A 24,354-nucleotide genomic window follows, 5' to 3' on the forward strand; every position below is an offset into this window, starting at 1 on the left:
CACATGCCTTCTCTATCTGACCGACCACATCAAACATGAGGTGGACGCGGGCAAATACTGCGGCATGGTCATGCTGGACCTTCAGAAGGCCTTTGACACCGTTAACCACGCTATACTGTTGGATAAGCTCAGAGCAATCGGATTTAACAAAACCTCTTGGAGCTGGATGCAGTCTTACTTGGAGGGGAGGGAGCAGGTGGTAGAGGTGAACGGCACCGTGTCCCCCCCCCTCTCTGTGAGCTGTGGAGTCCCCCAAGGCAGTATATTGGGACCTTTACTGTTCCTAATATACATAAACGACATGTCATCGGCATGTGACTGTGAATTGTTTTTGTTTGCGGATGACTCTGCCCTGCTGGTATCCGGCAAGGACAAGTCACAGGTGGAGAAAATCCTCAGTGCTGAGCTCTGTAGAACTTGCACCTGGCTCGCTGACAACAAACTATCCATCCACTTGGGTAAAACAGAATCCATCCTGTTTGGGTCCCACATCAAACTTAAGAGAGTCAATCACTTCACCATAAAAGTAGGTGACAGTGTCATCACCAGGAAAGATGAGGTCACCTACCTAGGTTCCATTCTAGAGGCTAACCTTTCCTGTGATAAAATGGCAACCAAGGTAATCAAAAAGGTTAACCAACGAACGAGATTTCTCTACAGAATTTCCTCTCTGGTCAACAAAAGCACCTTGAGGATTCTGGCGGGAACTCTCGTTCAACCCTTTTTCGATTACGCATGCACCTCCTGGTACCCTAGCACCTCCAAAACCCTCAAATCTAAACTCCAAACATCTCAGAACAAGCTAGTCAGGTTACTTCTAGACCTCCACCCCAGATCCCACCTCACTCCTACCCACTTCTCTAAAGTGGGCTGGCTCAAGGTGGAGGACAGAGTTAAACAACTTGCACTGAGCCTAGTCTATAAAATCCGCTACACCTCCCTGATACCGAAGTACATGTCAAACTACTTCCTTAACGTAAATGACCGCCATAACCACAACACCAGGGGGTGCTCCACTAACCACGTTAAACCCAGATTCCGAACTAACAAAGGTCTTAACTCATTCTCTTTCTATGCCACATCAATGTGGAATGCGCTCCCAACAGGTATAAAAGAAAGGGCATCTCTATCCTCCTTCAAAACCGCTATAAAAGTTCACCTCCAGGCAGCTACAACCCTAAACTAACACCCTCCCCGGATTGCTAATAATCAAATGTAAACAATCAAATGCAGATTCTTTTTCTTATGCCTTCTGATCTCTCTCTCTCTCTCTCTCTCTCTATGTCCACTACTTGATGTCCATATCCCCACCCCCCCCACCCCCCCACCCCACCCCCCCTCCACACTCCTGATTGTAAATAATGTAAATAATTCAATGTGATTATCTTGTGTGATGACTGTATTATGATGATAGTATATATGATAGTATATATCTGTATCATGAATCAATTTAAGTGGACCCCGACTTAAACAAGTTGAAAAACTTATTCGGGTGTTACCATTTAGTGGTCAATTGTACGGAATATGTACTTCACTGTGCAACCTACTAATAAAAGTCTCAATCAATCAATCAATCAAAAAGACTCTTCCCCGCTGGTTGTGGGGACACTTGGCCTGGCGACCCACCTCCTTGTCCTCCCTCCACCCTCCCTTGACTTTGGACTGTTTTTTTTTTGGGTGGGGGGGATTTTCTGATACGTCTGGTATCCGTTATGGGAAGGGGGGCTACTGTCAGGGTTGTCCCTGACAGTTGGTCAAGTTTTAGTTTTCCTCTGCGTTTGTCTTGGTTTCCTGTTTTTAGTTCCTGTCAGCACTCTTATTTTGGTTATTTCCTGATTGTCTCCCTGAGTGCTTTTTCCCCTCAGCTGTGGCTGATTGGCACCTGGCCACACCTGGTGCCAATCAGCCAGCTGCTATTTAAACCTGTCCTGCCCTCCAGTCACTGCTGGATTATTGTCATTGTAATACTTGTCATTGCAGCTCCTACCTGTTTTGTCATTTATACTTGTAGCTCTGTCTACTTCTGTCCACTCTGTTCCTATCATAGTTCATCCTGCTCGTTTCTTGCCACGTGAGTTTTGTTTATTCGTGTCACAGTAAGTGTTTTTGTTTCTTGTCCACAGTTAGCCTTTGTGCTATTTTAGTTCATAGCCTAGTTTGTTCTCCGCCTTGTGCGCGCTTTTTGTTTGTTCCCTTTTGTTTGTTTTTGCTATAGTGTTGAATTAAATCATGTTTTCCCGTTCAATGCCGGCCGTCTCTGCATCTTGGGGTTCGTCACCAAAAAACTTTGACAGGGTGGGAAGGTTAGGGAAATGTACTCAACGACCATGACATTAGGTACAACTGCTCAATCTAGTAAGGTTGGTGAAAAGACGTCACAAAGGCTGCGTCATACTAGTGTTAAAGGCCTACTGAAACCCACTACTACCGACCACGCCGTCTGATAGTTTATATATCAATGATGAAATCTTAAAATTGCAACACATGCCAATACGGCTGGGTTAACTTATAAAGTGCAATTTTAAATTTCCCGCAAAATATCCGGCTGAAAACGTCTCGGTATGATGACGTTTGCGCGTGACGTCGATGGTTGAAGCGGAAGTATTCGGACACATTGTATCACAATACAAACAGCTTTGTTTTCATCACAAAATTCCACAGTATTCTGGACATCTGTGTTGGTGAATCTTTTACAATTTGTTTAATGAACAATGGAGACTGCAAAGAAGAAAGCTGTAGGTGGGATCGGTGTATTAGCGGATGGCTGCAGCAACACAACCAGGAGGACTTTGAGTTGGATAGCAGACACGCTATCCGACGCTAGCCGCCGACCGCATCGATGATCGGGTGAAGTCCCTCGTCGCGCCGTCGATCGCTGGAACGCAGGTGAGCACGGGTGTTGATGAGCAGATGAGGGCTGGCGTAGGTGGAGCGCTAATGTTTTTATCATAGCTCTGACGAGGTCCCGCAGCTAAGTTAGCTTCAATGGCGTCGTTAGCAACAGCATTGCTAGGCTTCGACAGGCGGCACAGCATTAACCGTGTGGTTACAGGTCCAGTGTTTGGTTCTGTGTCTCCTGATAGTAGTATGGTTGATCTTCTGTCTATCCTTCCAGTCAGGGGCTTATTTCTTTTGTTTCTATCTGTATTTAAGCACGATGCTATCACGTTAGCTCTGTAGATAAAGTGCTTCACCGATGTATTGTCGTGGAGATAAAAGTCACTGTAAATGTCCAGTAAGCGTTCTCGACTCTCATTTTCAAGAGGATATTGTATCCGAGGTGGTTTAAAATACAAATCCGTGATCCACAATAGAAAAATGAGAAAGTGTGGAATCCAATGAGCCCTTTTACCTAAGTTACGGTCAGAGCGAAAAAAGATACATCCTGCACTGCACTCTAGTCCTTCACTCTCACGTTCCTCATCCACGAATCCTTCATCCTCGCTCAAATGAATGGGGTAATCGTCGCTTTCTCGGTCCGAATCGCTCTCGCTGCTGGTGTAAACAATGGGGAAATGTGAGGAGCCCTTCAACCTGCGACGTCACGCTACTTCCTGTACAGGCAAGGCTTTTTTTATCAGCGACCAAAAGTTGCGAACTTTATCGTCGATGTTCTCTAGTAAATCCTTTCAGCAAAAATATGGCAATATCGCGAAATGATCAAGTATGACACATAGAATGAATCTGCTATCCCCGTTTAAAAAAAAAAAAAATCATTTCAGTAGGCCTTTAATTTTCATTGACTACTATTTTTCGTCCTAGTTATCGTCAACCAAGATAAAACGATAACTAAACAAAACAAGTGCGCATTGACTGACAAGTATAAAAAAAAGTATGCGCAAACTGAAAGTTACACACACGGCTGTGAGAAAGGAGGTCATTGCGCTGCTGCCCCATCCTACGTGCGCTTGTCAACATATTTGTACTGTCAAATAATGAAAATATTGTCATTAGACACTGTGGAGGGGGCGTGGTCTGCGGGCCTGCCGCAGAGCAGGGTGTGTAAGGACCGGTGTCAAAGTCAGCGGCAGGTGAGTGGATTGCCCAGCTGGGGCTAAATATCTAATCACCTGTCACCCTTATTAGCAGCAGCCGGACCGAGACGCGTTTTGGGAGTTCGAGTTGCTGGTGAGCAGACGCACGGACATGCACAGAGAGAGACACACCGGACTTGAAAGTCAAACATATACTGCTGGAAAGCAAGCCACCCCCTGGGGTTTATGTCAATAAAAGACTTGATTCAAACTGTCTACCGGGCTCCCGAAGGTCTGTCGGCGTCAGGAGAACCCACCACCATAAGAGGGAAACCTCTACAGACACATTGTCTATTCAGCAATATAATTTTATAATTTCATAGCTGCTGGATAGCTTGATTAGAACAAATGAAATGTATGTGTTTTAGTGTCTGCTTATGTTTTTGGTTAAATGACGTTTGTTTTATTATACGGAAGTTTTCTTAATAACATATCCGCAATGTGAAAATAATGTTTCAACATCTTAGGTCCATAGCGCACAGTCGCAGTTACTGCGAACCTCTACCATGAGCGCACCCTCCGGGCACTAAAAAAGCCCCCAGTATAGATGCACCGCAGGACTGCTTTTGAAATGTCCAGAAAAAGGTAGTGCACAGAGCAAAACACCACAGGTAGGAGCATAATAACATGGACGTGCGAATAATCAAGTTTTTGTGTCAGTTTGTCACTTGATGGCACTGTTGGCAAGAAGTACCTTCCCCTTTACCTCCCTACTTGACAATCAGCATCAAGGGTTGGAATTGGGGGTTCAATCACCACAAATGATTCCCGGGCGAAGCCACCGCTGCTGCTCACTGCTACCCTCACCTCCCAGGGGGTGATCAAGGGGGATGGGTGAAATGCAGAGAATAACTTTGCCACACACACCTCGTGTGTGTGTGACAATCATTGGCACTTTAACTTTAACTTTCTCCCTTTGTAACCAAAACTCGGTTCATATTTTGATTCATGACAAGCTTTTTTCCAGCAACAGGAAAATGGTGTCATGTTTCAGTGCATGTTTACTGCTTTTAATGCAGTCTCTGCACTTACAAATGCGAATGACACAATGATAAAGTCATGGTAAACATTGATCATAAATCAGATTTTTCCTGACCCATTTTCACCATTTAAAAACTCTTAGGCAGTTTGAAGTCTGAACGTTCAACATGAGTCCAAAGACAGCATTTGTGCGGCTGTGTAATCATGCTACGCCACCTACAGTATCTTGCATTTTCCATGTCACCCAGGCAAAGTTAATGTACAAAATGTATTAAAGTGCCCCCCGTCCTTAACCCTCCTGTTGTCCTCGGGTCATTTTGACCCGCCACTGTGTTAAAAAACAAAAAAAAATCCCCTAAACGATATTTTTTTAACTTGAAATTTTATGACTTTTCCTAGATTGGCACCAACAGTAGAAAAAGTGAAATGTTGCTTTTATTCACATTTCCATGTAAGCTGTACAAAAAAATGTACAAAGGTGGTCTTCGGGTCAAAATGACCCGTGAGTCACAAAGTGTTGAAATCAAAGTCACAGAGTTATTTATACATCACAGAATGTTACAATGTTTTAGTTGTTATAGTCCATCAGTAGCAGAGCTCTTTTTCTGTGGATTTCCAGAGATTATAAAGGTGCCGCAGATCACAGGGCCCCGAATTCTGTCTGTGCTGAAGCCATGAGTGTGCGTTATACCGCTGAAGAGGCTCTAGAGCTGATTTTTTCAGATGTCCAGCAAGACAACTCTGATTCAGAAGAGGAAGTAGAGGATGTATCAGAAGAAGAAGATGGGGAGGAATACAATCCAGAGCATGATGAATCATCTTCAGAAGAAGAAAACCCTGAAGCTGAAAGAGAGATTTTCCTTTCAAAAAATGGCTAAATGAAGCTACGAAGAAACGGGAGGTCCCTGTAGAGCAGTGGTTCTCAAACTTTTTTTGTCATCCCCCACTTTGGACAAGGGGGAGTTTTCAAGCCCCACCTGCCCCCATCGCCCCAAAAGAATGCCAAGCTTAACATTTTCAAATTTATCGAACATCAAGTAACATCAAGTTTTATACATTCAAACTCAATAACATAAAATAAAATCAAGTTCAATAATAAATAAAATAACTGTGCAGCTGTGGTATAACTTGCATCAAGTTCAATATCAAATAAAATAACTTGCATCAATTCAATAATAAATAAAACAAAAGTGTTATAACTTGCATCAAGTTCAATAATAAATCAAAAAAAGTGTTATAACTGGCATCAAGTTCAATAATAAATCAAATAAAAGTGTTATAACTTGCATCAAGTTCAATAATAAATCAAATAACTTGCATCAAGTTCAATAATAAATAAAACAAAAGTGTTATAACTTGCATCAAAGTTCAATAATAAATAAAACAAAAGTGTTATAACTTGCATCAAGTTCAATAATAAATCAAATAACTTGCATCAAGTTCAATAATAAATAAAACAAAAGTGTTATAACTTGCATCAAGTTCAATAATAAATAAAACAAAAGTGTTATAACTTGCATCAAGTTCAATAATAAATCAAAAAAAGTGTTATGACTTGCATCAAGTTCAATAATAAATCAAATAAAAGTGTTATAACTTGCATCAAGTTCAATAATAAATCAAATAACTTGCATCAAGTTCAATAATAAATGTAAATAAAAGTGCCACTTTGCAATCTTTGCCAAAAAAAGGAGGACAGGGCAAGTGAACATGAGTTTTACAGTACTACTCCAGCATTAGTGGCTGCAATGAGCCTGTTTTGCACTGCACAGCTTTTCAAATCGGGGTTGCAGGCTTGACACTGCCACTGTTAAAACCTCATTGAATTCGGGGCTGAGCTGCCTTGACGTGTCCAATGCGCATTTGGCGCAACCCACTTTATTAGAGCCTGCAGCCCGTTTCTTGACTTTGCCATGCGCGCCATCAGAGCAAAAGCCCACACAGTTTTCCCATTTAAGGTCGTGTTCTTTGAGGAAACTGTCCATTATCTTGAACAGCTCATCAGCAGTGGCTCTATTTTTTATGTATTTGCAAAACAGCAAATCCTCGCACAGTGACTCGCCATTCACAAAGCTTCCGCTTAGCCCCGCCCCCATTAGTTACTGTTGCTATGTCAGTAAACTTTCACTCCTACCTAGAAATGTAAAGCCTACAGGAAAAATAAGTAATTTACATTTATCTATATAGCGGATTTCACAGACAGAATCACAAAGTGATTTACAGTATGTATAGAAAATGAAAGCATAGTAAAAAAAAAATCAAAGAATATAATAATAAAAAAAATAAAAAAATCTAAGTGAAATTTCCTCCCGTTCCTCGCGCCCCACCTGTCATGTCTCTATTCCCCACCAGTGGGGCGCGCCCCACACTTTGAGAAACGCTGCTGTAGAGGGTAATAAATCTACCAGCGAAAATCCTCCCTGGAACACACTTGGTGCGAAGCCAAAGAGAAGACCACCTCCCTGCGACAAGGGAGAATGGATATCTGGCAGGACCCAGCGCCCCGATATCTCTGATCTGACCGGCTGGCCTGCGCTACCATCTTCAGCCAGGCATTCTGCGTCATCAACTCCACTGCCACGTAGGACACAGCAGCGGACAGCTGAGAAGAGGAGAACTACCAATAAACCTCCCCAGCAAGCAAGTGTCCAACTAAAGAACAGGTTTGCCCCACTGTTGATGGACAATGGATCCCCCTCTGATTGCCTGAATAACCCACCAACACCACGCAGAAGGGTAAGACCTGCTAACTTTACACCACAGAGAAAGCTAACGAGAGCTCCTGAAAATCTGATTGTAGGGGACTTTTCTGTAAAAGATATTAAAAAAGCAATAATAACACCAAAGTACTCTGCTTTCCGAAGGATATGGTATCTGACATGGAAAAAAGAATCCTGGAAATTGTCGCTGCACACCCAAATGTGAAAAATATCATCCTGCACATTGGTTTTAATGACATTGTAAAACAACAATCAAGAGAGCTGAAAGAGCACTTCAATAAACTCTTTGAAACAGTCAGCGCTGTGAATGCTGATGTTTTTATCAGTGGTCCTCTACCCCCAATCAGGAGAGGAGCTGAGAGATTCAGTAGACTTTACTCGCTGAATGAGTGGCTATCAAGTGCACTTCTTGCTCGTTCAATGCATTTTATTGACAATTTTAGCTTTTTCTGGGACCGCAGGCATCTTTTTAAGGCAGACGGACTTTGCCTAAATAAGATGGGAGTAAAGCTATTCATGAACATGTTTCACTTCCTGCATCTTGCATCTATCATCACTGCCAAGGACAAGAGACAAGAGGAGCCACCGAGGAAGGAAGACACAACACAGCCTATCAGGAACGTCGAAGGAGGACCGCCATTGCAAAAGGAGAACGTCGACCATGAGATACACCAGAGCAAAGAGGAGCGGTGTCTATCCTCCTCTACCGCCCCTCCCTCCATTCTGAATGTGTGTGAAGATCCCTCCCCCACATCCCCCAAGCCATCCACGTCTCCATCTTTCTCCCTCCCTCAAGTAGACCTTTCTCCCCCCTTCTCCCCCCTTCTCCCCCCTTCTCCCCCTTGGAGTTCCGGGAGCTACCCCCACTCACGCCCCGCCCTACTCCGATTTTTACCCCCCTAGATCATCGCTCACCTCCACCGCCCCCTCCACGAAGGCGTGCTCCACAACCCCCCAGCCATACTTCACCCTTCTCACGCCAACCCCTTACACGCCCTCAACGTCCACCTTCAGTAGTTCGTCCCAGCTCTGACGCTGCTCACTCCCCCTCCCCCGTACGGCAAACCCCGCCTCGCCCTAACAGCAGTCCTGAATATTTCAGAATCAGAATCAGAATAGTTTTATTGCCATTGTTTGAGAACGGGTTCACAAACTAGGAATTTTTCTTGGTGCAAACGTGCGACATAAAACACATATAACACATATTTGGTAATAAAAAAGAACTGTGACTGAGCTATCAGATAGACTTAGAAGGAATTCAAGGAATTCAAGGAGCTGCTGTTAGGAGTTATTGTTCATTTGCCTGATGGCCGAGGGGAAAAAACTGTTCAGGTGGCGGGAGGTGTGGGTCTGGATGGAGCGTAGTCTCCTGCCTGAGGGGAGAGGGGAGAATAGTGTGTGTCCAGGGTGAGAAGAGTCAGCTGTGATCCGACCCACACGCCTCCTGGTCCTGGAGGAGAACAAGTCCTGGAGGGATGGGAGCTTGCAGCCAATCACTTTCTCAGCAGTACGTACGATGCGCTGCAGTCTATTCTTATCCTGGACTGTGGCGCCGGGGAACCACACTGTGATGGAGGAGGTCAGGATGGACTCTGTGATGGCTGAGTAAAACTGCACCAGCATCTCGGTCGGCACCTTAAGTTTCCTCAGCTGCCGCAGGAAGTACATCCTCTGCTGGGCCTTCTTGATGAGGGAGCTGATGGTCAGCTCCCACTTGAAGTCCTGGGTGATGGTGGTGCCCAAGAAACGGAAGGAGTCCACAATGGGGACGGGGGTGGGGGAGTCAATCAGGGTGAGGGGGGATGGTGGGTCTGTGACTTTCCTGAAGTCCATGATCATCTCCACTGTTTTCTGGGCGTTCAGCTCCAGGTTGTTGAGGCTGCACCAGGACGTCAGCCGGTCCACCTCTCTCCTGTAGGCGGACTCATCGCCATTCGAGATGAGCCCGATGAGGGTGGTGTCATCCGCAAACTTGAGCAGTTTTACGGATTGGTGACTGGAGGTGCAGCAGTTTGTATACAGGGAGAAGAGCCAGGGGGAGAGTACACAGCCCTGAGGAGTACCAGTGTTTGTGGCTCGGCTGTCCGAGACAATCTTCCCCAGCCGTACGTGCTGTCTTCGGTCTGTCAGGAAGTCATTAATCCAACTGCAGAGGGAGTCGGGCATGCTGAGCTGGTAGAGCTTGTCTCGTAGCAGTCCAGGGAGGATGGTGTTGACGGCAGAGCTGAAGTCCACAAACAGGATCCTAGCGTAGGTTCCTGGGGAGTCCAGATGCTCCAGGATGAAGTGGAGGGCCAGGTTCACTGCATCATCCACAGACCTGTTGGCTCTGTAGGCGAACTGCAGTGGGTCCAGGAGGGGGGCGGTGATGTCCTTGAGGTGGGGCAGGACCAAGCGCTCAAAGGACTTCATAACCACAGACGTCAGCGCGACCGGCCTGTAGTCATTTAGTCCTGTGATCCGGGCTTTCTTGGGGACAGGGACAATGGTAGAGGTCTTAAAGCAGGACGGCACGCGGCATAGCTCCAGAGAGGTGTTAAAAATGTCAGTGAAGACAGGAGCCAGCTGGTCCGCACAGTGTCTGAGAGTGGAGGGAGAGACACCATCCGGCCCGGGGGCCTTCCGCGTGTTCAGCTTCAAGAACTGCCGGCGTACATCCTCTTCTTTGATGGAGAGGGTCTTTACAGTCTTATGTTTTTGGAGTCCTGTGATGTCATTGGAGTCCTTTAAGTCCTTTAACTCCTTTAATGAAGTGCTGGCATTGGTGGGGAGGGTGATGGTGGGGGGAGCATGGCTTTGATGAGCTGAAGGCCGTTCATGACGACAGTAATGTGTGTTGAGGCCCTGAGCGAGAGTCCGGTCATTCAGGGCCTGGGGGGTTTTGGGCTTATAGTTCGTAAGGGCCCTTAGACCTCTCCAAACTGCCGCAGAATCATTGGAGCGGAACTGTTCCTGTAAACGGTTAGAGAACACAGATTTAGCTTTCTCCACTTCCCTGGTGAAGTGGTACTTCGCTTCTCTGTATGTACTTCGGTCCCCGCTTCTCCACGCAGCCTCCTTCTTCTTGCGCAGCTGTCGGAGCTTGGGTGTGAACCAGGGCTTGTCGTTGTTATAACAAACCCTGGTGCGCGTTGGAATGATGCGCGCCTCATTGAACTGTATGTATGAGGTCACAGTGTCCGTATACTCGTCCAGATTGTTCGTGGCCGCTCCAATTGCCTCCCAGTCTGTCGTTTCCCAACAAGCACGCAACTCGTCCACAGAGTCGGCGGTGAAACACTTAATGTTCCTCATAACAGGTTTAGCCAGTTTCAGTCTCTGTCTGTATGAAGGGATTAAGTGCACCATCACGTGATCTGATAGTCTAAGAGCAGCGCGCGGGACTGCATGAAAAGCCTTGCTCAATGTAGTGTAGCAGTGATCCAGCGTGTTCTCCTCTCTGGTCAGGCATTTAATAAACTGTCTATACTTTGGTAATTCCTGGCTCAAATTTCCCTTGTTAAAGTCACCAAGCACGATAACAAGAGAGTCAGGAAAAGACCGTTCCACATGTAAGATCTATCCTGCGAGCGCGCGCTGAGCGTCACTCACGTCCGCGCCGGGCGGGATGTAAACAGCCACGAGAATGAATTAAATAATCTCACGCGGTGAGTAAAAGGGCTTACAGTGGATGAAGAAATATTCCAGAGAAGAAGAACGGTGTCTGGAAATCACTGTCACGTCTGTACACCAGCTATTGTTAATAAAGAAGCAGAGTCCACCGCCTCTTTTTTTGCCAGAGAGCGCCGCGTCTCGGTCCGCGCGGAGAAGATGAAAGCCCTCCAGTTGAAGCGCGCTGTTCGGGACACTTGCGCTCAGCCAAGTCTCCGTGAAACACAACACACAGGATGAGGAGAAGTCCTTGTTCCTTCTCATCAGCAACGCTAGCTCGTCCATCTTGTTGGCAAGTGAGCGGACGTTGGAGAGGAAGATGCCTGGTAGAGGCGTGCGTAATCCCCGTCCGCGAAGACGGACAAGTGCGCCCGCTCTCTTTCCTCTTCGATTCGGTTTCCCTCTTTTGATCACAGAATGGACCAAATCCGCAGCTGACGCTAAGATGACTGGTAACAAGTCCATAGGGATGATGGATCTGATGTTCAGTAGCTCTTCACGGGTGTAAGAGCACCCGGAAACACAATTTATGTACAAAAACAAACAAAACAGAGCGCACGAGAGCACCGAGGCAGCCTTCATCGGCGCCATGATGATGACGTTCTGATACAGAAAAGGGTTCAGCAGTAGACCACATTATCAGCTGGTACCAAGGTTGCATACATCAATTCATGGCACCTTCTACATTCCTGTTGTGACTACCAAGAGAGTAAACATTGGGAAACTTAGCCACCCTGCTAACCTAAACAATCTCATTCCTATTCTCTCCAAATCAAAGCCAACATCGAACTTTATGTTTTTAACTGAAACATGGCTGGAACAAAATAACAGTGCAAGCATTCTGATCGAGACAGCACCCCCCAACTATAACTTCATTGATATATGTAGATCGGGGAAAAGAGGTGGAGGGGTTGCTGCTATATTTAAAAACATGTTTCAGGGGAACCAGATGTCACTTGGTGATTTTACATCATTTGAATACCTGTGTGCTGTGTTGAAATGCTCTCCCAAAATTCTCTTGTTAATTATCTACAGGCCACCTAAATATTCTGCAATTTTTTTCGATGATTTTACTGAATTATTGTCTAGCATCTCCACTGACTTTGACTGCCTGGTTATAACTGGTGATTTTAATTTTCATATTGACGATTTAAATGACAAGGGCGCAAAATAAGTTTTTACTATTTTAGACACATTTGAACTGTCTCAGCATGTGAAAGAGGCTACTCATTGTAAGGGACACACTCTGGACCTGATTATCACAAAAGGTCTCAATGTTTCTGATGTTCTTGTGATTGATCCTTCATTGTCTGATCATTTCTGTGTTTTCTTTAATATTTCTGTAATTCCGGACACACAAACAGAATCAAAGAATGTCAAAAAGCGGTACATAAATGAACATGCTAATGTCCTCTTTAAAAACGCCATCTCCTCACTACCACCTCTAAACCCATGTCATGCTGATGATCTTGTAAGCAACTTTAATTCCAAAATTGTGAATATCATAAATATCATTGCACCTGTTACAGTTAAAACGATTTCTGGCAAGCAAAAGGCACCCTGGAGAAAATCTGCTGCTGTAACAGCCCAGAGAAGAGAGTGCAGGAAGGCTGAACGAATCTGGCGGAATACAAAACTTCATATTCACCATGACATCTATAAAGAGAGCCTCCAGGCCTACAATTTAGTCTTAAAAAGTGCTAGAGAAACATTCTTCTCCAATATCATAAACAGCAACACAAATAAGGCCAAAACCCTATTCGCAACCGTTGACAGACTGACTAAACCCCCAACACAAATACCAGCCGAACTCCATTCCACGCAGAAATGCAATGAGTTTGCATTCTTTTATACTGATAAAATTGAAGGCATCAGACGCACCATCAATATCTCAAGTAAAAAAGTTGGATCACCAACCCATTTAGGCAAAAGTAACACAGCAATGATGGCAAGCTTTAATGCCATAGACTCTAAAACTCTAGTGGAAACGGTGACAGCTCTAAAGTCATCCACCTGCTGCCTTGATGTTTTACCTACCAACTTCTTTAAGAATGTTTTTGACTGCCTATCAACAGACGTCTTGCAAATAGTGAATAATTCTATTCAATCGGGCAATTTCCCGAAGGCTTTCAAAACTGCAGTCATTCAACCTCTTCTAAAAAAGCAGAGCCTAGATGCCTCTGTTATCAACAACTACAGACCAATTTCAAATCTACCATTCATAAGTAAAATAATTGAGAAAGTTGTCCTCCAACAACTAAATCACTTCTTGGCTTCTACTGGCTGCCACAACAACTTCCAGTCAGGATTTCGACCTCTTCATAGCACAGAGACGGCTCTTCTTAAAGTTATAAATGACATCCGTCTAAACACAGACTCTGGCAAAACTTCAGTATTAATGCTTTTGGACCTCAGTGCTGCATTTGACACTGTCGACCACTCAATACTTTTGGACAGGTTGGAAAACTGGGTGGGGATCTCAGGCAGTTTTAAGCTGGTTCAAGTCATATCTACAAGATAGGAACTATTTTGTTTCCATTGGTGACTTTGTATCAGAACCAACCAACGTAACGTGTGGAGTCCCCCAAGGTTCAATCTTGGGGCCGACTTTATTTAACATCTATATGCTCCCACTAGGACAAATCATGCAAAATAATAACATTGACCATCATTGCTATGCCGATGACACCCAAATCTATGTAGCGCTATCACCAAATGACTATCGCCCAATAGATCTTCTGTGCCAGTGCATTGAGCAAGTCAAACACTGGATGTGCCAACATTTCCTACAACTAAATGAAGATAAAACTGAGATAATTGTTTTTGGTGCTAAAAAAGAAAGGTTTAAAGTCGTCCAACACCTTCAATCACTGTCCCTGAAAACCTCAAAAAAAGCAGAAATCTTGGGGTTATTTTAGATTCTGATTTACATTTCGACAGTCACATCAAATCAGTAACAAAATCGGCCTACTATCACCTCAAAAATGTAAAAAGACTTAGAGGGCTCATGTCAGCGCAAGACTTTGAAAAACTTGTACATGCCTTTATTACCAGTAGGCTAGACTATTGTAATGGTCTCCTTGCAAGTCTTCCCAAAAAAAACTGTCAGGCAGCTACAGCTTGTTCAGAACGCTGCTGCTAGAGTTCTAACAAAGACCAAAAAATGTTAGCACATTACACCAATTCTTAAATCACATACATTGGCTCCCTGTACATCAGAGAATTGATTTCAAAAGCCTCCTGCTCACATATAAATCACTACATGGTCTAGGGCCGAAGTATATTACTGATATGCTCCCACTATATAAGCCCTCTAGATCACTAAGATCTTCTGAGACCAATCTGTTAGCGGTTCCAAGAGTAAATTCAAATCAAGGGAGAGCATCATTCAGTCACTATGCAACAAATAGCTGGAATAAACTTCCTGAAGATGTCAGACTTTCCCCAACTCTGACTACTTTTAAAACTAGACTGAAGCCTTTTATGTTCACCTTAGCTTTCAGCTAAATTTTTTAATCTTTTAACTTTTAACGTCTGCACTGTTTTTATTTTTATTGTCTGCATTTTAATTTTGCTTTTATTTTCTTTCATTTCACTTTGTTGTCTGTGAAGCACTTTGAGTCTGCCTTGTGTTTGAAAAGCGCTATACAAATAAAGTTGCCTTGCCTTGCCTTGCCTAAATAACATGGTCCTCAGCAGCATATGACCATCAAGGCAGGCATGCAGAACAAAACATCATAAAGATGACCCCAGGACCCACAAGGTATGCCGCTTCTCATGCCCATGACATTGTCTCTACATTCTACCTGTTTATCACACCAGCAATTGAAAAAATAATCCTGGAGATGACACATTTGGAGGGTTTTCGCAAATATGGAGACAGATGGAAAAAGATGGATGAGACTGACCTGCAGGCCTACTTAGGGCTGCTAATCTTAGCCGGTGTATACAGGTCCCGAGGTGAGGCTGCAACTAGTCTGTGGGATGCAGAGAGTGGAAGGCCAATTTTCCGAGCCACAATGCCACTCAAATTTTTTCACACCTACTCAAGACTGATACGATTTGATGACCGTGAGTCAAGACCAGTAAGACGTGTGACAGACAAACTTGCAGCCATAAGAGAGGTCTGGGACAATGTAGTTCTTCTGAGCACACTGCACACAGATGGTGACGTTAGCGATCGTGAGTACAGGAAGCCAGTCATCATCCTAGACTACAACCGCAACAAGGGAGGTGTGGACAACCTAGATAAGGTGATTGGAACATACAGCTGCAGAAGGATGACTGCCCGCTGGCCCCTGGTCATCTTCCACAACATCATTGATGTTTCCTCCTACAATGCTTTTGTGATTTAGAGAGAGATCAACCCGACCTGGATGTCTCGTAAGCAGAGCAAGAGGAGGGTGTTCCTGGAGAAGCTGGGAAAGGCACTTGTAATTCCACTCATTGAAAGAAGGAAGCATGTCCCCCGCACAGAAGCATCAGCAGCAGTTGTGAAAGCTATTCAGAGTGCAGGAGCTCCTGATCAACCTGAGGATCCAGCTACCACAGCCACTTCCCCAGCTAGGGCAAGTAAGAGGAAGAGATGTCAGTTCTGCCCTCAAAAGGAGGACTGTAAAACACATACTGTGTGCTGCAGGTGTAAGAAATATATCTGCAAAGGCTGCGCACTTGCATACTGCCCTACATGTGCCAATTAGGGTTAGTTAATTAGTTAACTAGTTGAATGGGTTATGTTATTTTTCATATTTTTGTATTGTACATTGTCTTCAATTGTTCACTGGAGAAAGAAAAGAATAAAACTGAGTCATTGGGATGAATAAAAATGCATTCAAAACGCACATTTTTTTGCTTTTCTTAAGCTATAGAAATGAAGTGAAAAGGGGAAAACTCAGTTATTCACACATTTTGTGGTAAATGACAAGTTGTTTCTTCAAGCAAGATGAAATTTGGTGTTTAAATTCAATTAAGCTGCTTACATTAGGGGTTTAGTGAAGGCAGGTCATTTTGACCCGGAGGACACGGGGTGTATACAGGAAATGAGGACAACACAAGGGTTAAATGGACGCCCCTTGAATTCTTAAATCTATTATTGAGAGTATCTCTTAAGGTTAAAATGATTAGTTGTAAATTCAAAAATTAACACCATATTCACCCCTGAAATATCATCAAATTGAGAACTCATGTTGTGTTGCTGTTACTTGATTTTGGAAGACACCTGTTGAATCAGCCTGTCGATTCCATTTTCCGATTCCAGCGGGTTGACTGTAAACTCCACCAGAATCACACTAAACCAACACACACATTTATCATTTTGAAGAAAGCACTCACCAGATTTGTCTGCAAATAGTTTCAGAATCCTAATAGGACCTACTTGAAGTTGGCTTCCATCTTGAACATATTTTTTATTGGCAGTCTTATCACTTTAAGCATGTAGCATGGCGTTCTGCACTTGATACTTTTCTGATAAGAGAGAAATACATCAAGAAAGGCACTGTGATCTTTGTGCTGAGTAAGTAAAAAAGTAATTGGGTCTCACTTGTTTTTGTCTGAAACATTTGATAAGGCAACTTGGTTCTTTATTCATTCTACAAACACATAGGGCCTGATCTACTAGAGGTTTGCGTGTAGTAAAACACGTGTAAAGTTGACAGCGCACGCAAAGCTGATCTACTAAGCTTGTGCGCATCTCCTAAATGAGCAAAATAGAAAGCGGAATTACTTTAGCGTGTCTGCCGTCATGTACAGTATATGCAGAAAATATGCTGATTATCAGAACGGCCACAACGTTGAAAGGAGGAGATGCAAATATAATCATTTATGGCAATGTGGTGCAAAGACAGACAATGGAGAGACAATCTTCCATCTGTGGGCGTGTCAACAGATTTACTGCAAATAACTTAAAGGGCTTATTAAAACAAATTCAAATGATTCGTTTTGGTGTCTGCTGGCAAAAAAAAAAGTTTGCCGTTATTTTTTTCACATTTGCGATATATTTATAACATACCACCAATATGAAAACTTTTGTTTATTCTAACATGCATTTCTGGATCATTCCAGACGCACCATTACAGAGCGTATCTTTAGCGTTCTGAATGTTGTCTACATCACACTTCTATAGTTTATCGCCATAAATGGTGACTAAGCTACCGTATTTTACGGACCAAAGGACGCACTGGATTATAAGGCGCACTGCCGATGAGCGGGTCGAGTCAGGTCTATTTTCAAACAAAAGGCGTACCGGATTATAGGGCGCATTAAAGGGGTTATATTTTTTTTTTTCTTTTCTAAATTGGAAATACTTCCTTGAGGTCTACATAACATGTAATGGTGGTTCTTTGGTCAAAATGTTGCATTGATTATGTTTTACAGATCATCTTCAAGCCGCTTTCTGACAGTCGTTTCAGGATGCGCCGTTTTGTGGGCAGTCTTATTTACGTGGCTCACCTTCGGCAGCGTCTTTTCTCCGTCATCTTTGTTGTACCGGTGTAGCGTGCAAGGACGGGAGTGAAAGAAGTGTCAAAAGAGACATTCAGACTTTACTTAAAACAATAACAGAGCAGCATCTCCTCATCCGTGGCTCACTAGTGCAATAACTACGCCGGAAATGTGTCCCGTGAAAAACCGTCTGACCGGAACTCTCTACTAACTAAAGTTCCTTGGGTAAATAATGTAAACTCATTACACCGGTATGTTTTAGCGCTTTTATGGCGAGTTTACTGACAGATATAAGGAAGAACTTTACACTACTTTATATTAGAAATGGCAACAGCGGAGGATGAATGTCCCTTAACAAGAAGATAACAGAAAAAGAAGAAGCTTATCGACAACGGGGTCGACACGTACTACGAAGGCGGACGTGCGCAAATTTTCAGGACTTATGCAGATCCCAAATACACATCAGCACGTACCAGAAGATAAGAAAAGTTGCATAATATATTGCAAAACTAAACGGCAGATAATATGTCTTACCTTATACACACACCATAATAATACTCATATGTTGAAGCACAGTACAATTCATCAAGCGGTGCTTACCAAAGTCGTACTAAAACATTTTGATACGTTTTTGAGCGCAGTGTGTAATGTTCTATATTTTCAAAGGAACATATACAATTTTGGTGTTGTTTACTTGAGTCATATTGCAGTCTCCACGTATCTCTTATGTGTGACTGCCATCATTTTTGCAGTCTACACGGATCTCTTATGTGTGACTGCCATCTACTGGTCACACTTATTATTTCACCATGTACCAAATAAAATAGCTTTGAGGTTGGTAAGCACAACCAAAATAATTCCCTACATTAGGCGCGCCAGGTTATAAGGCGCACTGTCGAGTTTTGAGAAAATAAAAGGATTTTACTTGCGTCTTATAGTCCGAAAAATACGGTACATAGTGCACAACATAACAAAACAGCAGAAGTTGGACTTTCGAAACATATGTGAATATGGAAATGAATCTCTCTTTAGAGTAAATAGGGCGTGTGCACCACTTTTGCACTTGTTATCAACTGTACACGCAGTCTTAGTGGATCACCTGCAAACCGCAATAGCAATAGCACACACAATTTTATAGTTTGCACCACGAGGGACAAGTGGTAAAACATGGATGAATGGATGGATATGTTATTTAGCGCATGATATTTGGATCAGGCCCTATTTGGACAAAAGCAGTGGGACACATAGACTTCCCACTTTATGGCATTCAATTCTAAATACATAAACAATAATTGGAAATTGATATGTGTGTAAGTGTCCAACAGTCCTTTTAGGGGTGTAACGAAACATATATTTGAAAATGGTATACTGTCGGGCTTGACTGCATGTCGAAACTTTGTACAAACCCCGTTTCCATATGAGTTGGGAAATGGTGTTAGATGTAAATATAAACGGAATACAATGATTTGCTAATCTTTTTCAACCCATATTCAATTGAATGCACTACAAAGACAAGATATTTGATGTTCAAACTCATAAACTTTTTTTTTTTTTTGCAAATAATAATTAACTTAGAATTTCATGGCTGCAACACGTGCCAAAGTAGTTGGGAAAGGGCATGTTCACCACTGTGTTACATGGCCTTTCCTTTTAACAACACTCAGTAAACATTTGGGAACTGAGGAGACACATTTTTTAAGCTTCTCAGGTGGAATTCTTTCCCATTCTTGCTTGATGTCCAGCTTAAGTTGTTCAACAGTCCGGGGGTCTCCGTTGTGGTATTTTAGGCTTCATAATGCGCCACACATTTTCAATGGGAGACAGGTCTGCACTACAGGCAGGCCAGTCTAGTACCCGCACTCTTTTACTATGAAGCCACGTTGATGTAACACGTGGCTTGGCATTGTCTTGCTGAAATAAGCAGGGGCGTCCATGGTAACGTTGCTTGGATGGCAAAATATGTTGCTCCAAAACCTGTATGTACCTTTCAGCATTAATGGCGCCTTCACAGATGTGTGAGTTACCCATGTCTCGGGCACTAACACACCCCCATACCATCACAGATGCTGGCTTTTCAACTTTGCGCCTATAACAATCCGGATGGTTCTTTTCCTCTTTGGTCCGGAGGACACGACGTCCACAGTTTCCAAAAACAATTTAAAATATGGACTCGTCAGACCACAGAACACGTTTCCACTTTGTATCAGTCCATCTTAGATGAGCTCAGGCCCAGCGAAGCGACAGCGTTTTTGGGTGTTGTTGATAAACAGTTTTCGCCTTGCATAGGAGAGTTTTAACTTGCACCTACAGATGTAGCGACCAACTGTAGTTACTGACAGTGAGTTTCCGAAGTGTTCCTGAGCCCATGTGGTGATATCCTTTACACACTGATGTTGCTTGTTGATGCAGTACAGCCTGAGGGATCGAAGGTCACGGGCTTAGCTGCTTACGTGCAGTGATTTCTCCAGATTCTCTGAACCCTTTGATGATATTACGGACCGTAGATGGTGAAATCCCTAAATTCCTTGCAATAGCTGGTTGAGAAAGGTTTTTCTTAAACTGTTCAACAATTTGCTCACGCATTTGTTGACAAAGTGGTGACCCTTGCCCCATCCTTGTTTGTGAATGACTGAGCATTTCATGGAATCTACATTTATATCCAATCATGGCACCCACTTGTTCCCAATTTGCCTGTTCACCTGTGGGATGTTCCAAATAAGTGTTTGATGAGCATTCCTCAACTTTATCAGTATTTATTGCCACCTTTCCCAACTTCTTTGTCACTTGTTGCTGGCATCAAATTCTAAAGTTAATGATCATTTGCAAAAAAAAAAAGTTTATCAGTTTGAACATCAAATATGTTGTCTTTGTAGCATATTCAACTGAATATGGGTTGAAAATTATTCGCAAATCATTGTATTCCGTTTATATTTACATCTAACACAATTTCCCAACTCATATGGAAACGGGGTTTGTACACACCTTGTCAAGATTATTTTCTGTAGCAAAGGTCAAACATCCAGTTTGCTCCACTCCAATAAAGCCATAATTGATGGTGTACTCACTGCGGCTTTGATTTGTTCGACGCGGGAGTTGACATTGAAGACCAAAGTGGTGCCTTGCAAGTTGGAAACAGAAGCAGAGATGAGCAGAAGGACAGCTTCTTTAGGTTGCAGGGAGGAGCAGTTGTGCCGGACTGTCAGCTCAGTGCTCTTACTGTGAAAACAACAGACCGTCTCGATATCCAGCATCAGTTTTACTGCATCAGAACATGACAGTGATGATTTGGTGGTAAGAGTCTGCATATTGCTCGAAGAAAAATGAATGCGGTTATCAAGCCCTCACACAAACACTTTGTTGTGTTAACACATATAGAGAAAAATAGCCACGCTAATGCTATTGTGGCAGTGAAGGCTATATACTGTATACTCCATAAATCTCAACTTGTGTACAGGTTAAATCTGCTGACATGTCAAGATAAAAAGTTCAATCATAACGCTCAGATTGGGACATGAAGTCACATATTAACCAGTGTTCAATTTAGTCCTGTCTTTTCATTTTTAATATTAGCGTTAGGACCCAAATTGACACATATTAAATAATATATTTAGCTGTGCTATGATCTTAGCATAAACGTTCAAAGGGACAATTTTTAGGGCTGTAAAGATACAGCGCCATTGCGGCTGGGTATGTACCTCGATTATAAGGTCACGGTTTAGTTCATTTTGGGTAAAAGTTTCAGTTTGTAGCCTCGTTCACCATCTCCGCTGAACAATGGCAGCACCAGTGTTTCTCACAGGACTTATATACAGTATTTGTGGCAGTGGCGAGGGTTTCAGGAGCTTAATGGTTGGTGGGTTGGGGCAGGATGGAGGTGGGGTAGGTTGTCGGACATAATGTTATCAGCAAATATTGTGTAATGACGTAAATGTCAAATTTGCAAAGAATTTGTAAAAAACATACAAATATGTTTACAACCATAAAACCCAGAACCAGTGAAGTTGGCACATTGTGTAAATCGTAAATAAAAACAGAAAACATCCTCTGTTGTCTGCTGAACTAAAAGCTTTTACAGTGAGGTCTCGCGATGGTCTTGAGCGTCAAACTGAGGTGCGACTTCAGATGCATATTTTGTGACAATGAATATACAAAACCTCAAACCAGTGAAGTTCGCATTTTGTGTACATCGTAAATAAAAACAGAATACAATGAGTTGCAAATCCTTTTCAACTTATATTCAATTGAATAGACTGCAAAGATAAGATATTTAATGTTGGAACTGAGAAACTTATTTTTTTTTGCAAATAAACATTAACTTAGAATTTAATGGCAGCAACACGTTCCAAAAAAGTTGGCACAGGGGCATTTTTACCACTGTGTTACATGGCCTTTCTTTTTAACAACACTCAGTAAACGTTTTGGAACTGAGGAGACCAATTTTTGAAGCTTTTAAGGTGGAATTATTTCCCATTCTTGCTTGATGTACAGCTTAAGTTGTTCAACAGTCCGGGGTCTCCATTGTCGTATTTTAGACTACAGGCAGGCCAGTCTAGTACCCGCACTCTTTTACTATGAAGCCACGATGTTGTAACACGTGCAGAATGTGGCTTGGCATTGTCTTGCTGAAATAAGCAGGGGTGTCCATGAAAAAGATGTTGCTTGGATGGCAACATATGTTGCTCCAAAACCTGTGTGTACTTTTCAGCAGTAATGATGTCTTCATAGATGTGTAAGTTACCCATGCCTTGGGCACTAATACACCCCCATACCATCACAGATGCTGACTTTTGAACTTTGCGCTTATAACAGTCAGGATGGTTCTTTTCCTCTTCGGTCCGGAGGACACGACGTCCACAGTTTCCAAAAACCATTTGAAATGTGGACTCGTCAGACCACAGAACACTCATCACCTTTGCATCATTTCATCTCAGATGACCTTGGGCCCAGCAAAGCCGGCTGCGTTTCTGGGTGTTGTTAATAAATGGCTTTTGCTTTGCACTTACAGATGTAGCGACAAACTGTAGTTACTGACAGTGGTTTTCTGAAATGTTCCTGAGCCCATGTGGTGATATCCTTTACACACTGATGTCGGTTTTTGATGCAGTACCGCCTGAGGGATCGAAGGTCACGAGCATTCAATGTTGGTATTCAGCCTTGCTGCTTACGTGCAGTGATTCTCTGAACCGTTTGATGATATTACAGACCGTAGATGGTGAAATCCCTATATTCCTTGCCATAGCTTGTTGATAAATGCTGTTCTTAAACTGTTCGACAATTTGCTCACTCATTTGTTCACAAAGTGGTGACCCACGCCCCATCCTTGTTTGTGAATGACTGAGCATTTCATGGAAGTTGCTTTTATACCCAACCATGGCATCCACCTGTTCCCAATTAGCCTGTTCACCTGCGGGATGTTCCAAATAGGTGTTTGATGAGCATTCCTCAACTTTCTCAGTCTTTTTTGCCGCTTGTGCCAACTTTTTTGAAACATGTTGCAGGCATCAAATTCCAAATGAGCTAATATTTGCAAAAAATAACAAAGTTTACCAGTTCGAACGTTAAGTATCTTGTCTTTGGAGTCTATTCAATTGAATATACGTTGAAAAGGATTTGCAAATCATTGTATTCTGTTTAATTTACGATTTACGCAACGTGTCAACTTCACTAATTTTGGGTTTTGTACAAACAAACTTACTTCTCTCACTTCTACTTGTCATTTTTAATGTCACAATACAGATCCGCCTGTAAGTGCTTGTACATGGGGAAGAGAGACCCACGGCATCGCCCAGTGCTCATTAAATAAGCTATATGTGCTTACATTTCAGATTCTACCAGTCTCCAGATTTGTCAAAAGAGACAAAAAAAAAGTATCTGATATAAAGTCTGTTTCCTCATTAAATATAGCAACAAAGTCGATGAGTTAGCATCACTGATCCCTCCTGCTACGTCAACTTTTTCTCTGGCAGACCAAATGCATTCTAATGTAATTATGACTAAAAGCAAACAGGTAGACTAAACACTGGCAGAACACTGATTTCGTCTTATCCACTTATTTTTGTTTGTTTATGTATTTAACCTGGGAAAACCTAGTGTTCCCAAACAGGAGACTTTAACAACAGGTGTGTGTTTTCAAGCTGTGACTTCTCCTTGGCACTATAACTATCCATGCCTCCTGCTCACCAAAAGACAGCCTGCACTGGATTTGTTTACCGAGTAGACGCAAAACAGTGAGGATCACTTCATGCCGTCCCTTTAATTGTGTACATGGTACGCCGCTGTACTGAAAAATCTGAATCCTAATACAATGTTACCGTATCGTAACACCCCTAATAGTGTCTACTGCATTTACTAATTGGAGGGCATAGGATAGTGAGTTGCCTCCATTCTTGTTTACTTTGAGGGAATGGTCACTGCAGAACCGTCAGGCAGGGAAAACCAACTGGAATCCTCTCCTAGAAAAAATGCCCGGTATTTGACCACGCAAGTAGACGGGTTTTTCAAATGCACCTGAAACACAAAAACAACACACA

At 43.0% G+C, this 24,354-nt stretch overlaps 2 protein-coding genes across 2 annotated transcripts in view; one reads left to right on the plus strand and one right to left on the minus strand.

The window, feature by feature from the left end:
• The window catches only part of LOC133654398 (cilia- and flagella-associated protein 47-like), a 175,578-nt gene that overhangs the window by 63,840 nt on the left and 87,384 nt on the right, over positions 1-24,354 (minus strand). The window contains exons 40-43 of the mRNA XM_062054714.1: positions 24,219-24,331; positions 20,890-21,040; positions 16,761-16,849; positions 16,588-16,674 (exon numbers count right to left, since the gene is read on the minus strand). Of these exons, the coding sequence (XP_061910698.1) occupies positions 16,588-16,674; positions 16,761-16,849; positions 20,890-21,040; positions 24,219-24,331 (440 nt within the window). The remainder of the gene's footprint in view (positions 1-16,587; positions 16,675-16,760; positions 16,850-20,889; positions 21,041-24,218; positions 24,332-24,354) is intronic.
• LOC133654077 (uncharacterized) lies at positions 15,040-16,110 on the plus strand. Its single transcript, XM_062054074.1, has 2 exons — positions 15,040-15,639; positions 15,742-16,110. Exons 1-2 carry the CDS (start codon positions 15,130-15,132, stop codon positions 16,084-16,086), a joined length of 855 nt encoding a protein of 284 aa, XP_061910058.1. The 5' UTR covers positions 15,040-15,129; the 3' UTR covers positions 16,087-16,110.

The sequence above is a fragment of the Entelurus aequoreus genome, linkage group LG07, assembly GCF_033978785.1.
Source record: "Entelurus aequoreus isolate RoL-2023_Sb linkage group LG07, RoL_Eaeq_v1.1, whole genome shotgun sequence".
Lineage (NCBI taxonomy): Eukaryota > Metazoa > Chordata > Actinopteri > Syngnathiformes > Syngnathidae > Entelurus > Entelurus aequoreus.